This window comes from Salpingoeca rosetta (genome assembly GCF_000188695.1).
Source record: "Salpingoeca rosetta unplaced genomic scaffold supercont1.14, whole genome shotgun sequence".
NCBI lineage: Eukaryota > Choanoflagellata > Craspedida > Salpingoecidae > Salpingoeca > Salpingoeca rosetta.
In genome coordinates this window covers 311,614-326,216 of record NW_004754920.1, presented here as the reverse complement: position 1 = coordinate 326,216, position 14,603 = coordinate 311,614, and the positions used below count along the sequence as shown (strand labels likewise).

At 55.2% G+C, this 14,603-nt stretch overlaps 5 protein-coding genes across 5 annotated transcripts in view; 3 read left to right on the top strand and 2 right to left on the bottom strand.

The window, feature by feature from the left end:
* The window catches only part of PTSG_06183 (laccase 1), a gene marked incomplete at its 5' end in the record, with an annotated part of 4,116 nt that extends 3,096 nt beyond the window's left edge, over positions 1-1,020 (top strand). Inside the window, one exon of the mRNA XM_004993018.1 lies at positions 113-1,020. Coding sequence (XP_004993075.1) covers positions 113-872 — 760 coding nt within the window. The 3' untranslated portion in view covers positions 873-1,020. The remainder of the gene's footprint in view (positions 1-112) is intronic.
* Positions 1,021-1,673: 653 nt separating this feature from the next.
* On the bottom strand, positions 1,674-4,953 carry PTSG_06182 (quinone oxidoreductase PIG3). Its single transcript, XM_004993017.1, has 9 exons — positions 4,711-4,953; positions 4,254-4,362; positions 4,046-4,123; positions 3,714-3,808; positions 3,450-3,549; positions 3,097-3,246; positions 2,569-2,707; positions 2,254-2,379; positions 1,674-1,993 (listed from the first exon to the last, which is right to left on the bottom strand). Exons 1-9 carry the CDS (start codon positions 4,915-4,917, stop codon positions 1,828-1,830), a joined length of 1,170 nt encoding a protein of 389 aa, XP_004993074.1. The 5' UTR covers positions 4,918-4,953; the 3' UTR covers positions 1,674-1,827.
* A 203-nt stretch (positions 4,954-5,156) lies between these two features.
* On the top strand, positions 5,157-6,780 carry PTSG_12411 (uncharacterized protein; the record flags this gene model as incomplete). Its single annotated transcript, XM_004993016.1, has 2 exons — positions 5,157-6,056; positions 6,134-6,780. 2 exons carry the CDS (start codon positions 5,157-5,159, stop codon positions 6,377-6,379), a joined length of 1,146 nt encoding a protein of 381 aa, XP_004993073.1. The 3' UTR covers positions 6,380-6,780.
* PTSG_12410 (uncharacterized protein) lies at positions 6,775-10,897 on the top strand. The gene is made up of 10 exons (XM_004993015.1): positions 6,775-6,872; positions 7,129-7,255; positions 7,470-7,527; positions 7,711-7,778; positions 7,936-8,181; positions 8,409-8,532; positions 8,865-8,974; positions 9,213-9,314; positions 9,554-9,667; positions 10,586-10,897. The coding sequence occupies exons 1-10, from the start codon at positions 6,796-6,798 to the stop codon at positions 10,715-10,717; spliced, it is 1,158 nt and encodes a 385-aa protein (XP_004993072.1). The 5' UTR covers positions 6,775-6,795; the 3' UTR covers positions 10,718-10,897.
* On the bottom strand, positions 10,863-14,531 carry PTSG_06179 (cysteine synthase). The gene is made up of 12 exons (XM_004993014.1): positions 14,335-14,531; positions 14,122-14,209; positions 13,879-13,974; positions 13,523-13,667; positions 13,241-13,310; positions 13,051-13,098; positions 12,714-12,780; positions 12,397-12,491; positions 12,127-12,217; positions 11,785-11,873; positions 11,453-11,587; positions 10,863-11,202 (listed from the first exon to the last, which is right to left on the bottom strand). The coding sequence occupies exons 1-12, from the start codon at positions 14,392-14,394 to the stop codon at positions 11,107-11,109; spliced, it is 1,080 nt and encodes a 359-aa protein (XP_004993071.1). The 5' UTR covers positions 14,395-14,531; the 3' UTR covers positions 10,863-11,106.
* Between the last annotated feature and the right edge of the window lie 72 nt (positions 14,532-14,603).

Here is a 14,603-nt window from a genome sequence, read left to right as displayed (position 1 = left end):
TACTGGCTGCGGCTGGTGGTGTGGACGGTGTTGACTTTGCGTGCTGCGGTGTGGCCGATTGTGTTGGCACAATCACGTTTACGCTTGCATACGTGGGCGCTGACTGGGAGAGCAACCTGACGAAGAGCTTCATCCTCGCGCTTGCGGCCAACGTGTTCCACGCACTCGGGCTGCTGCTCGGGGCGGCGATTCCGGACCCCGCGGCAGCCGTTGCCGTGGTGACTGTTGTTGTGCAGGCGATGCTGATGATGGCTGGGTTCTACCGCACGCTGCCCGACGCGATCCAGTGGCTGCCGAGCGTGATTGGCATCCCGTACTACATCCTGACGGCGCTCATGCGCACGGAGTTCTCTGCCAACGACTCGTACCGCTGCCATCCGTCGAGGGCGAGCAGCGCCGTGGGTCCGCACGACTGCTACATCGAGACCAACCTGCTGACGGAGGACTACCGGCAGCGCAACATCCTGTTTGTGCAGTCACCGGAGGCACACGATCCCTCTGAGTGGGCGCTTGTGCTGCCGCTGGTGCTGTTCTACATTGGCATTCGCATTCTTGGCGCCATCATCCTGCTCCTTCGCATTCGCCGCAAGTTCCGCCTCCACGCTCAGCAGAAGCTGCCCTCGGACCATCGGCGCAGCAGCACGCATGCGAGCAGCGGTGCTGCGCCCGTGCGTCGCGAGCCAGAGACCAAGGCGCTCATCTCGTGTACTCACAGCAATGGCACGGCGACGGAAAACGGCCACTGCACCAAGCAGCGCCCCAGCCACCACCAGCGTCGCGCGTCCCAGAAGCAGCTGCTCCTGGAGGATGAAGCGAATGGGGACGCAATGGACGGGTTTAGCGGCCCGCACACGGACGTGTCGACCGTGTAGTGACAGTGTGACATGACAGGTGGAAGGGAGGAGGAGGACGAGGAGGACGAGAAGTGAAAAGGATGTGTGTTTGGTTGCGAGGCAGGGCAGTAAGGTGCCTTGGACGTCTTGTGTGTGTGTGTGTGTGTGTGCATGCGTGCGTATGTGCATGTGCGCGCGTGTGCATGTGCGCGCGTGCGTATGTGCATGTGCGCGCGTGTGCACGTGTAGGTGTGTGTGAGAGCAGGCGCCACATAGATAAAAAGAAAAGTAAATCAATAGATCGATAGAAACCAAGTGCCTCGGTGCGAGGCTCATGTGCAGTGCTGCGACTGTCGCTTAGACAGTTGCAGGGGGCTCTGTTGCGGCCGGGCCACCGGGGCTACGTGAGGTCACTGGGGCGCTGTGTGGCTGTCCCTCATCGTTGTCGGTGGTGGCGGTGGCGGCGGTGGCAGCAGTGCCGTCGTTGCTGTCATTGCTGCGCTGGCCGCTGTGGCCGGGGGGTGTGTTCTGCGGATGCTTGCGCTTGCGGGTGCGCTTGCCCTGTTGGTGGTTGCGCTGGGCTTGAGCGCGCGCCCGCTGCACCGTCTGGGTGCTCTGGCGGGGAGTGTGTGCGTCTCCCGCCCGGACCGAGCCCGGCTGGTTTTGTGTTGTTGTTTGAAAATGATACACTGGCACAACTCCAGACAGAAGAGAGTGAAGAGCACTCTTATTTGTCGCGATGCAAGCAAACCAAACAAAACGCCACAACTACAAGCCAAAGCCTCTTGTCCCCCTCCTGCTCTCCTGACCATGCACTGGCAGCTCTATCGCGCATCACTTCTCAACTTCCATCATGTATGGTGGTCTCGCATCATGCTGTGCATTGAGTTTGGGGCAGGTACCAAGCATGTTGAAAGCAAGTAGGCGCGGGAGTGGTGGAACTGGTCTGCGAAGCACGCACTCTTTGCAAGGACATGCACATGAACTGGCCGCTTCACAGATCAACGCGTTGCTGTTGCTGCTGCTGCTGCTGTGGTTGTGGCTTGTCTTGAGCGCCGTCGTGGACTTGAAGGATGATTTTGCCCGTGTTCTTGTTCTCCTCCAGGAATGTGTGCGAGTCGGCCACTTGGTCCAGCGGAAACACCTTCGCAATCGACACCCTGCACAGGTAGCATGGCGTTTCGTTGACCACACAAAGCGGTAGCGTGGGCAAGGAGACAATGAACTGAAGGCTGTGTGTGTGCGTTTGTGCTTGTGTGCGTGCGTGTGTGTGTGTGTGTGTGTGTGTGTGTGTGTGTGTGTGTGTGTGTGTGTGTGTGTGTGTGTGTGTGTGTGTGTGTGTGTGTGTGTGTGTTGAGAACAAAGGAAGGACGCGTGTGCAAGTTGTCGTAAAGAAGGGAAACAAGTAATTTAAACTCACTTGAACTGGCCTGATGAGAACTTTGGCAAGCTGGTTTGCGTAAACTGGGAAATGAGACGGCGCTTGTAGTCGAGGGAACGCGTGCGCAGGGTGGTCCCAACCAGCGTCACCCGCTTCTTTAGCAGGCTGTGCGTGTGTGTGCGTGCGAGTGATTGAGTGAGCGTGTGTGTGTGTGTGTGTATGTGCGAGTGTGCGAGTGAGTGAGAGCGTGTGTTTGACGCGTGTAGTTGTGAATACGTAGGCAAAGCACCGACGAGAGTGAACAGAGTGCCTGAACGACCACATGCGGTTGACCAAGCCAACAAGCGATCTCACGTGCGGAAGAGGGGTCCATCAATATCTGCGCCGCCCATGAGCGCGTAGAGGACCCATGTGCCGTCCAGGGCAACAGCCTGTGCGTTCTGCTCCCAGTAGGACCCGGCAACACAGTCAAGCACGAGGTTGAACCCCTTGCCTGCGATGGAGTGCGGGGTACAGTGACGCGAGGGTGCGGAAATACATATTACTTGGCAAAGCAGATGCAAGCACATGCACCAACTGAAAAAAAAAAAAAAAAGGTAGCACATATATTCGTGGAAACACACACACACACACACACACACACACACACACACACACACACACACACACACACACACACACACACACACACACACACACACACAAACAAACGCACACACACACAAAAAGAAAAACACAAACAAACGCACACGCGCACACACACACACACAAAACATAAACACACACACACACACACACACACACACACACACACACACACACACACACACACACACACACACACACACACACACACACACACACACACACACACACACTGACCGTCTGTGAACTTGAGGGCCGTGTCGATCCACGGGCCCTCGTGGCGATTTGCGCCCCCAACAGCGCCGAGTGCGACGGCACTGGCCAATTTCTCCGGACTGCCGACTGTGACGACAGGGATGGCGCCAGCAGCCACCGTCAACTGCACGGCTATGCATACAGCAGGTGTACATGTGCATTTGGGGGGGGGGAGGGGGTTTGGAGAGAATAAGCGGGGACAGGAGGGTGTGTGGCTGCGAGTGAACGTCGGGAGAAGCACAAACACACAAACACACAGACACACAAACACAAACACACAGACACACAGACACACAGACACATAGACACAGACACACAGACACAGGCACACACACCTGCAAGGCCAACACCAGAGGCGCCAGCGTGGATGAGAACGTAGTCGCCCTTCTTGACGGAGCCAACAAAGTGCAGCAGCTGGTACGCTGTCAACCAGCCCTGGTACATTTGGGGGGGGGGGAAGGTGACGGTTTGTGGCAACAGCACACATTTGAGTGAGCGGTAATGGACCAAACGAGCAGCATGATGATATGCACCCACAACAATACAGACACACAAGCAACACACACGCATACACGCACACACGCACAACTGGTTCATACTTCGGGGATTGCAGCACCCTCGACAAAGGAGAATCCGGAAGGAAGTGGCATGAGTTGCCCTTCTGGCACAGTGCAGTACTCGGCATAGCCGCCACCTGAATCCAAACATGGCACGGGCGTGTGCGTGTGCGTGCGTGTGCGTGCGTGTGTGTGTGTGTGTAAGATGCGATGGTAGCAGGAATGTGCATTGCAGGTGTGCGTGTTGGTCGCTGTCGTACACATCCAAACTTACGCACACACACACACACAGACACAGGCAGACGCACACACACACAGACACAGGCAGACGCACAGAGACACTCGCACACACACACACACACACACACACACACCTGCGAGCAGGGCGATGACGGGATCGCCAACCTTGAACTTGGAAGAGCAGCCTTCGCCAACAATTTCAACGACACCAGCTAATGTGGTGTGACACAAACGACATGCGCCAACACAGGAGACAGGGTGAGTATCTTGAGGAATCGTACAGTGGCGGGGCGCCGCAAAACACGTTTGACGACATGGCCATCCACGGGCATGCACACGAACATGCTTCGAGGCCGATGATCTCGGAGCTGCCAGCTGGGGGCGGATACCATCCTTGGCGCTGGAGCGTGTCTGCACGGTTGACGGCTGTCGCCATGACCTTGATCAGGACCTGTGAAAAGGGACATGATGTGGCAATGTGGGGGTTGCGTCACCGATCCTGTGTGCTTACCCTAGGGCATCATTGCCTCCTGCAAGAAGGCAGCACAAAACCACACACGATTACACACACACACACACACGTTTACACACACACACACACACAAGTTTACACACACACACACACAAGTTTACACACACACACAAGTTTACATACACACACGTTGACACACACACACACACACACACGTTGACACACACACACACACACACACACGTTTACACACACACACACACGTTTACACACACACACACACACACACACACACACACACACACACACACACACACACACACAAACCTCGCCCTGGCCCGGCTTGGGACGCGAAACGGATCCAACACTCATGGTCTGCGGACCACCCGTCTCTGTCTGCACGACAGCTCGCATCGTTGTGGCAGCGCCGTCAGCCATGTTCAGCACACCCTCACAAGAACCTGCACAGCAGACAAGAAGCACAAGCACACAGAACGAGAACGAGGCAGCGGCTGTCCTCCACAAACAAGCCATTTGCGGAAAATTAATAGAAGACTTTATCAATTTTCGCTGACAGCCAATGAAGCGAGCAAAGCAGCCAAGCAGCCAACCTTTCCTCCCTTGTCCTTCTCTCTCTCCTTCTCTCTCTGAAGTCTCTTGCCCTTGCCTGCAGGCACGATCTTGTGACGATGAGCTGGCGACCTTGGTGTGTGGCACACCGCGCGATCGCTGTCATGTGCGTGGTGGCGGGCGTTGTTCTGTTGGGTGGTGGTATGATCGACGCGGTAAACGCAGAAGCAAGCACAGGCAAAGCTGTCCTTGTGCAGAATGAGGCCGGTGATGTGCACTTGAACACGAGCGATCCACGGCAGCGCGTGCTGCTCAACGGCTTGGACGTGCACGCTGAACTGCAGCGCCTGAACCTGTGGAACCACCGCTTGCACACTGGCGTGTGCTTCATCCGAAACGGCGGCGTGTTTCTGGATGCACAGACACTGAGCGGCCTCCCGCCTGGTGTGGACAAGTGGCGTCGGGGCGTCCGGGCCAGGAACGGCAAAATCTACGGCATCCCACGCGCTGCGACTGCCGTGTTGATCATCGACCCCGCGAGCAACACATATGACATCACCACAATGACCGGGTTCGCCACAGACGTTTACAAGTGGGCCGACGGCGTCCTTGCAGGGAATGGCAAGATCTACTGCATCCCAGAACAGACGACGATGGTGCTGGTGATTGACCCGAAATACGACGTGTTCGACGCGAGCACCATCAGCGTGGCAGGGTATCTTGTCTCTGGTGAAAGCGGCAACTGGGAGGCGGCCGTTCTGGCGGACAATGGCAAGATCTATGCCGTCCCCAACACGAACACCCATGTGCTGGTGATCAACCCAGACACCAACACCACGTCCACGATTGCAGTAAACGGTGCCGACAACACGAATTACAAGTGGTTTGGCGCCGTGCTTGCACGCAATGGCAAGATCTATGGTATTCCGTATCGTGCCACGTCCATCCTCATCACGGACTCTGCGGACGCAACCACCCTCACCTTGGACGGCAACACCGGTGGCGGAATGGGTGACAACGGCCCATCCAGCGACTTTGATTTTGGCTGGGCTGGCGGCGTTCTGGCGCAGAACGGCCTCATCTATGGCATCCGCACAACGCGGGTGCACTGCTCATCATCGACCCGAACCAAAACACGGTTGTCATCCGCACAGACAGCACGCTCTACGGCACTGAAAAGTGGGCTGGCGGCGTGGTCGTGGACGATGGCCGCATCCTGGGCGTGCCCTTTTCGGCCAGTAGCGTGCTGACCATTCAGCCCACAACAAACAGCGTTGGGCTCGTCACCAGTGCTGCTTCCTTCGACAGCACTGTCATGGGGGCCAGGTGGTTTGGCGGTGTTGAGGCCGAAGACGGCCGCATCTTCGCCATCCCGGCAGCTGCCACGTCCATCCTCGTCATCGACCCGCTCTGCATGTCCACATAGCAAGCAGCTGAAGCAATGTCGCTTTTGTGTGCTGGTGTAGGGACTTGCGCACGTGTGTATTGTGTCTGCGTGCTTGTGTGAGTGCGTGTGTCTGTGAGTTTGTAATTTCTGTAAGTAGGTAAGTGCTTTAGTGGGTGTGTTCTTTTTCTTTTGTTCTTTTGTGTTTCAGAACTTCTGGCTGACCTTGCTTGGCCGTGTGGGGGTTGAGTGTGGGTGAAGCGCATCATTGGAGAATGAGGATGAGGATGAGGATGCGGGACAAGGGACGACGTGGGGTCTTGAGGTCTTGAGCTTCCTCTCTTCATAGCTTCATGCTTTGTTTCTTGTCTTGCTTGCTTGCTTGCCTTGTTGCTTACCTTTGATTGTGGAGAATTGGTGGACATTTTCGCACAAGTATCGGCACGAGAGCAACAGTGATGACTGCGCTGGCATTGGCGGAAGTGGGAACGCGGTTGGCGCTGGTTGACACGCCAGCGCTGGTTGTCGTGCAACCGTGAGTTGTGGTTGTGGTTGGTAGTGTGGTTGCAGGGATGAATGTGGGGGTAGCTGTCTGCTGCTGTACCGGTTGACGTGCATTTCTCGAGTCGGGGTTGTTTCTCTCGGCAATGCACCGTGCCGCTGCTCACTGACTGACTCGTGCTCGCTTCGTGTGCTCGCTTCGTGTGCTCGCTTCATGTGCTCGCTTCGTGTGCTCGCTTCATGTGCTCGCTTCGTGTGCTCGCTTCGTGTGCTCGCTTCGTGTGATGAAGAAAGCTGGATGCCAACCTGCAGCGAATGCGTACTGCGCTGCAGCAGTTCCCACACATCACACTGCGCCCCCATTTGAAGGCGCACAAGAGCAGCTACTTTGCCAACGCACAAGCAGCAGCCGGTGTCGTGAGTTGATGTGAACACCATTCCACAATGTGTGTGTGTGTGTGTGTGTGTGTGTGTGTGTGTGTGTGTGTGTGTGTGTGTGTGTGTTGGAAGCAGGACAGGAAGGCAGTGCATCTGCCATGTGAATGCTTCGCGTGTGGTGTTTTGATCGGATGTGTCTTGGTTCACTGTTATCTTTGCTGTTATATTTTCGCCCTTGTCTTTTGCACTGCAGTCCGCATGGTGCTGTCAGAAGTTGCAGGAGGCAGAGGGCATCCTTCCCAAAGTCCCAGGTAACAGGCGAGGCAGCGGCTGTCGCTGTAGCTAATGTGGCTGTAGGCGTGATGGTATGGTGTGGGTGTGGGTGATCACCTGGTGTGCGTGTGCGTGTGTGTGTGTGTGACAAATTTGTATGGCTTGCGCGGTTGCTGTTCACGACATTAGCTGCGTCAACCCCTAACTGGTGTTGTCTGTAGGCATGCGGGACTTGCTCATCACCAACGAAATCGTGGGCAAGCGCAAAGTCGAGCGCCTGATGTCCCTGGTAAGTGAGTGCAAGCGTGCTTGTACCCGAGTGTGCGACTGTCTTTCATGCGAGTGCGTGCTTAACCCATGAGCAGGCACTTTCAATGCTGGTAATATGCGTCTTCCGTTGCATCCGTTCACGCACAAGCTAATATGAGGCGATTGCATGGGTGCAGGTGAAGGAGCACCATGCACGGACAAAGATCACCGTGTTGGTGGACGACGTGGATAACTGCCGCGCCCTCAATGCAGCCATGGCCAACGCCAGCCTGGACGACGCAAAGCTGCACGTGCTCGCAGAGGTTGATGTGGGGCAGGAGCGCTGTGGTGTTGCGCCTGGCAGCGAAGACTTGGTTGCACTTGCCCGTGTCGTCACAGAGGAATGCCCTCATCTCCACTGGTCCGGCATCCAGTGCTATCAGGTGTGTGTGTGTGTGTGTGTGTGTGTGTGTGTGTGTGTGTGAGTGTGTGTGTGTGAGTGTGAGTGTGTGTGTGTGTGTGTGTGTGTGTGTGACAAAGGCGTTGTTGTACCTTTCGCCTGCACTGTCACGTATGCACTACGCGCGCCTCAACTTCGCATACTTCCGCCCCCCCCCCCGGCCCCGGCACATACAACACTGCCGCTCCATCGCAAACACCAACACGCCAGGGCAAGCTGCAGCACGTGCGCAACTACGAAGAGAAGCGACAGCTTGTGAATGGTGTGGCCGCCAAGGCCGACGCCAGTCGAACTGTTCTTGAGGAGAACGGGTTCCCCTGCCCCATCATCAGCGGTAAGCGTTGTGTTGTGTTGTGTTGTGTTGTGTTGTGTAGTGTAGTGTAGTGTAGTGTAGTGTAGTGTAGTGTAGTGTAGTGTTGTGTTGTGTTGTGTTGTGTAGTGTAGTGTAGTGTAGTGTAGTGTAGTGTAGTGTAGTGTAGTGTAGTGTAGTGTTGTGTTGTTGTGTTGTGTGTATGTGTTGTGTGTATGTGTTGTGTGTATGTGTGTATCTGTATATGTATGCATGTGTGTGTGTGTGTGCCTTGCACATGCTCAACACCACCGATGCCACTGAATACGATCCAAGCAACGCCCTCGCCAACCCGTTTCTCGAATCGGCAACACCAGGGGGTGGTACGGGCACGTTTGTGTTGGAGGCTCAGGCGGGCGTGCACAACGAATGCCAGCCGGGCTCATATGTGTTCATGGATGTCGACTACTCTAAGAACCTCGACCAGGTGTGAACATCTGCACATATGTGTGTGCGTGTGCGTGTGTGTTTGCATGCGTGTATGTGCGTGCTTCATTGCGGAGTGCAGTCCAAGTGAGGATGGTTTGCATGCTTGCTTGTGCTTGCATGTTTGTGCCGTGTGCAGTTGAGTCGCGCGTGTGGCGCCTTCTCGGTCGCTGTTTGCACCAACGTCCACCGTCCTGACATGCACGTGCGCTGCACGGTATGCTGATCGCGCCATGCAGAGCGGACAGCTGACAACGGATTTCGAGCACAGCCTGTTTGTGCACACGACCATCATGTCCAAACCAACAGCAACGCGTCTGGTGGTTGATGCGGGAATGAAGGTACAGCCATGACGCTTTCGTCTGTAACCGCGTGTACGTGTGTGTGTGTGTGTGTGTGTGTGTGTGTGTGTGTGTGTGTGTGTGTGTGTGTGTGTGTGTGTGTGTGTGTGTGTGTGTGTGTGTGTGTGTGTGTGTGTGTGTGTGTGTGTGTGTGTGTGTGTGTGTGTCATCGCGAACCACACCACCATCATCATCACCACCATCACCACCGTCATCACCATCACCACCTCCACCACCAGGCCGTCTCGCTTGACTCGGGACCGCCAATTGTTGTTGCGCTGCACGATGACGGCTCGTTCACGTCATGCGCCGAAGAGGTCGCCTGGGACGCTCGAGGGAGGGGAAAGAGCGTGGTGTGTGTGTGTGTGTGTCTGTGTCTGTGTGTGTGTCTGTGTGTGTGTCTGTGTCTGTGTCTGTGTGTGTCTGTGTGTGTGTGTCTGTGTGTGTCTGTGTGTGTGTGTGTGATAAACGGGGCTATGCAGGGGTGAGTCTGACTTGGCGTCTCCATGTGCTGTCAGGTCCCGAGCCAGTGGTGCGAAATTCGGCGAACCGAGAGGGCCTAAAACCCAAGCCATCAAGCATCCTCAAGCATTGGGAAGTGGCTTGGGTTTTTTAGGTTTCCACGCTACACGGGCCGGGATTGAAAGTCCGTTGCCTGGGCTCATGGGGGCTGCCCGAACGACCGGGAATCATGCATAATTTCCGAAAGTTACGTCCGTTTGGGTCTTACCCACACCAACCAAAAACCTAAAGCGTAGGGATCGTTATGTACTAGGAAAGCTCTAAACCGCGACCTAAGCTAGATCCCGCCGGAGTGGTGCTAACAAGAGGGACGCGAAAGATGCTTTAACACAAGTCACCATTGGACCTATGTTCTGCTGCATAGCCATCCCCGAAACCCAAAAATTAAGGACCTCGTGCATAACTTTAAATTAATTACTACATGTTAGGATCCACGGGAAATTATGTTTGAGAACAAAGAGGTGGTCCCCATTCCTGAGCCAATTCCTCTATAACACTAGCTCAGAAAGGACAGCATCGCTAGTGCAGGAAAAATCGCTACCTTGTCGGCGTCAGTGTGCATAGGCCCTCACGTCACTTGACACCTCCGGACAGAACTCCGATGGCAGTCCGTCTAAGAACCCAAAGTAACACCCTGTCACTGTACTTATTCAACATCCAGTGGTCCCGCACGCACACACACACACGCACACACACACACACACACACACACACTCACACACACACACTCACACACACACACAATCTAGGTTGGGGACACACTGCAGCTGATTCCTGGGCACTGTGACCCGACTGTGAACCTCTACGACCAATATGTTGTCATCGCCGATGGCGTCGTGACGGCGCTCCCGCCCATCGAAGGCCGGGGACCAGGCGTGTGATCATGATCATGATGATGATGGTGGTGGAACGTTGCTCCTTTTATTGCCGTCCTTTGTTTGTATGCGTGTGGCTTTGTGGGTGCGCTGCGCTGTTTGGTGTTCTCTCCCTTCAAGTGTCACATTGAAGAATAGCACGTGTCAGACGTGCCACCACAATGTTGTAAAACGATTCACTCCAGGGACACATGGACGAGTGAGTAACATCGCCTCTGTCGAAAACAGCTGGCGCAAGCAAGCAAGCAACAAAGCAAAGAGCACAAACAAACAAACAAACAAACAAACAAACAAACAAACAAACAAACAAACAAACAAGCAAGCAAACAAACAAACAAGCAAACAAGCAAACAAACAAACAAACACACATCACATCACAATCGTGCAAGCGCTGCCTATGAAATGAGCTTGTCGTGGAACTCGGTGGGAACGGAGGCGAGAAGACCCTTCGTCTCCAGCCAGGACCTGTTGAACAGGCGCGTTGCGTAGCGCTGTGGGGGGGGGGGTGATCGTGGTGTGGAGTTGATGTTGACAATTAGAAAGAGCGAGAAATGCGGCGCGCATGCCCACACCCACACACCCACACCCACACCCCCCACATCCCCACACCCACAGACACACACACGCCCACAGACACACACACACACACACAGACACACACACACCCACAGACACACACACACAGACACACACACACACAGACACACACACACAGACACACACACACACACAGACACACACCAGGCCGTTGTCACAGAGGAGGGAGACGACGGTGTGGCCGGGGCCCATCTGTTGCGCAACTTCAATCGCCGCCGCAACGTTTAGTCCGCTCGATGCGCCAACGCAGAAGCCTTCCTCATACAGCAGCCGCATCGCCTGCACAACGTACATACGTGTGCGTGTGTTTGGGGGAGGGGAGGTGTCAGCAGGGTAGGTGGTGTGCAAGACGAGTGGATTTAAGATTGAGGGTGATGAATGTGATTCGTATAATTATAGCAGTTCGCACAGGAACGCGTTCGCCCGAGAAGAAGCGAGATGCGTGGAAGCAACGACACGTGCACACGGCCCCGCACCACTTCGACGGATTTCTCGTCCGGCATGTGAATTGCGTAATCGACGGGCGCACCCTCCATGTTCGCAGTCACGCGGCCTTGGCCAATGCCTGCAGGCAATCAAAAAGACAGACAAAAATGAGTCCCTCAGAGGCAGAGGGCATGTTCTCTGTCGTTATCCTCCAATCTTCGGCCAGACGCCGTCCGCATGCACACACAGCGGACACACACGCACACACACACACACACGCACACACACACACACACATGCACATGCACGTGCACACACACATGCACATGCACATGCACGTGCACACACACACACACATGCACATGCACATGTGCACATGTCGGAGTGCTCACCTTCCGTGATGGATCCTGTGCCCTCACGCTCCAGCACACCGCGCTGGAAGAAGTTGTACAGGACGCTGCCCGGTGGGTCGGCAAGCACAATCTTCGCCATGGTGGTGGTGGTGGTGGTGGTCGTGGTGGTGAGGAAAGCGGTCACATGCACCACCAACGTCATCATTGCAGCCAATGTCACCGCCATGACCACCACCACCCCCGCACGGTATCACAACACCAAATATGACGAGTCATCACCATCACAGCTGTTGCAATGCCGCAGCTCACCTGCACGTTTGGGTTCATCTCTTTGAGAAACATGCCCGTGCCCGCGAGCGTGCCGCCCGTGCCCGTCGCACACGTGAACGCGTCAACACGGCCCTCTGTGGGGATGGAGGAGAAGAAAATTGAGCGAGGGAGGACACGTGTGCCACGTGTACATCCATTCAGAGTACAAAGCGCGCATACACACACACACACGTTCAACACGCACACGTATTCACACACACACACACACACACACACACACACACACACACACACACACACACACACACACACACACACACGTATTCACACATACACACACACACATGCCACGGCACCTGTTTGGTGCCAGATTTCGGGACCCGTCGTGTGGTAGTGGGCATCGCGGTTGGCGGTGTTGTCAAACTGATGGCATGGAACAGCACGGATTGGATTGGGAGAGGGGAAGTGCAGGGGCGTCACGCGTGGTGATTGGACCATGAGCACCTGTACGTGGTGTGGTGTCTTGGGTGTGGACATTCTCTCTACCAAACATACATACGCGCAAAAGAGATGTAGACACACTCTCAGACAACAACCACGATAATTGGTTTTCACACATTACACACACATAACAGACACACACACACATAACAGACACACACACACACAAAAGATATGCTTGCTTGTAGGCACCTGGTTGGTCCAAACAGCGTTGTCGAGCTCCTCTGAAAATCGCCGCGCCTGCACCCAGCAGGCGGCCGAGGTCGTGTTCGAGTGAGTTGGGGACACACATGGAGAGAGAGAGAGAGAGAGAGTGTGTGTGTGTGTGTGTGTGTGTGTGTGTGTGCATACGCAGCACATCCCTGCATGCGTTGTGGCACACCTGGTGGTTGTAGTTCATGGGGTCGTCAAAAGGTTTGGCGGGAACAGGGCGCACATCTGCTCCGAGCGTCCTGGTGGTGGTCAGAGTCACGTGTGACATACATCAACCATTACTCCAGGGGCGGGGGATATACTAGAGCACGCAGCCTTGAGGAAGGCACAGAAAGCACACACACACACGGACACACACACGGACACACACACGGACACACACACACACACACACACGCACACACACACATACATACATACAGACAAAGCAAATCTGAAGTGCGTGACAAACCTCAGGGTGTCAATCTTCTCTTTGGATTGCGTGTCTGGCATGTAGATGACGCACTTGTATCCTTTGGCATTGCAGATGTGTGCAAGGCCAATGCCCGTGTTGCCGGCGGTGCCCTCCACCACAGTGCCCCCAGGCTTAATCAAGCCTGTGGTGAGGACACAACAAAACCGTAGTGTTAGCACGAGCCTGGAGCCAACACAACAGCTGCCCGTGTCCACAAGCACACATAACACGCACGCACACATACACATACACACTGCCACAGACGAGCACTGTGCGCGCACACACGCGCACACCTACACGCCTACACACCTACACACCTACACACCTACACACCTATACACACATGCACACACCTCGCTCCTCTGCGTCCTGGATAAGAAAGAGAGCTGCCCTGTCCTTGACGGAGCCGCCGGGGTTCATTGCCTCGTTCTTCACCAAGATGTTGCAGCCTGAACAGCGCACGGGAGAAAACAAGACATGGGACAGAGGGTGAACAGTGACACAAACAACAATGGATGAGAGCTGCCACCCAGCAAGCTCCCCAAAAAAGCTAACATCACACACATACACACACATACACACACACATACACACACCTGTGGCTTCGCTGGGGCCTTTCAGCTTGATGAGTGGCGTCTTGCCCACAGCACCCACAAATCCAGCCCGCACATAGTCCTTCCAGGCCTAAGTTTGTTTGGCGTTTGGCGTGAGCAGACACAAAGAGCACAGTGAACGACTGACGCAGAGCATATTCACACCACACACACACACACAAACACACACACACAAACACACACACACACACACACCTGTGCTCCAGCAGTAGCTGTCTGTGCGTGGCGCACTGCCTGCCGCATCATCGCTGCCATCGTCGCTTCGGGTGCACTGGCTCTCTTGCTCTTGTCCCTTGCTTGCTTGCTGGCTGGCTTGCTTGCGTGTAGTGCACGGATGACGCGATCTGTCCGTACGACAGCGACATGCAGAAAGATAGCAAACCCCAGCAACGCAGGCGGATGTCAATAACGATTCGCAGGCAGGACCGGCAACACCACCTACTTCCTTCACACTCCATCCATCC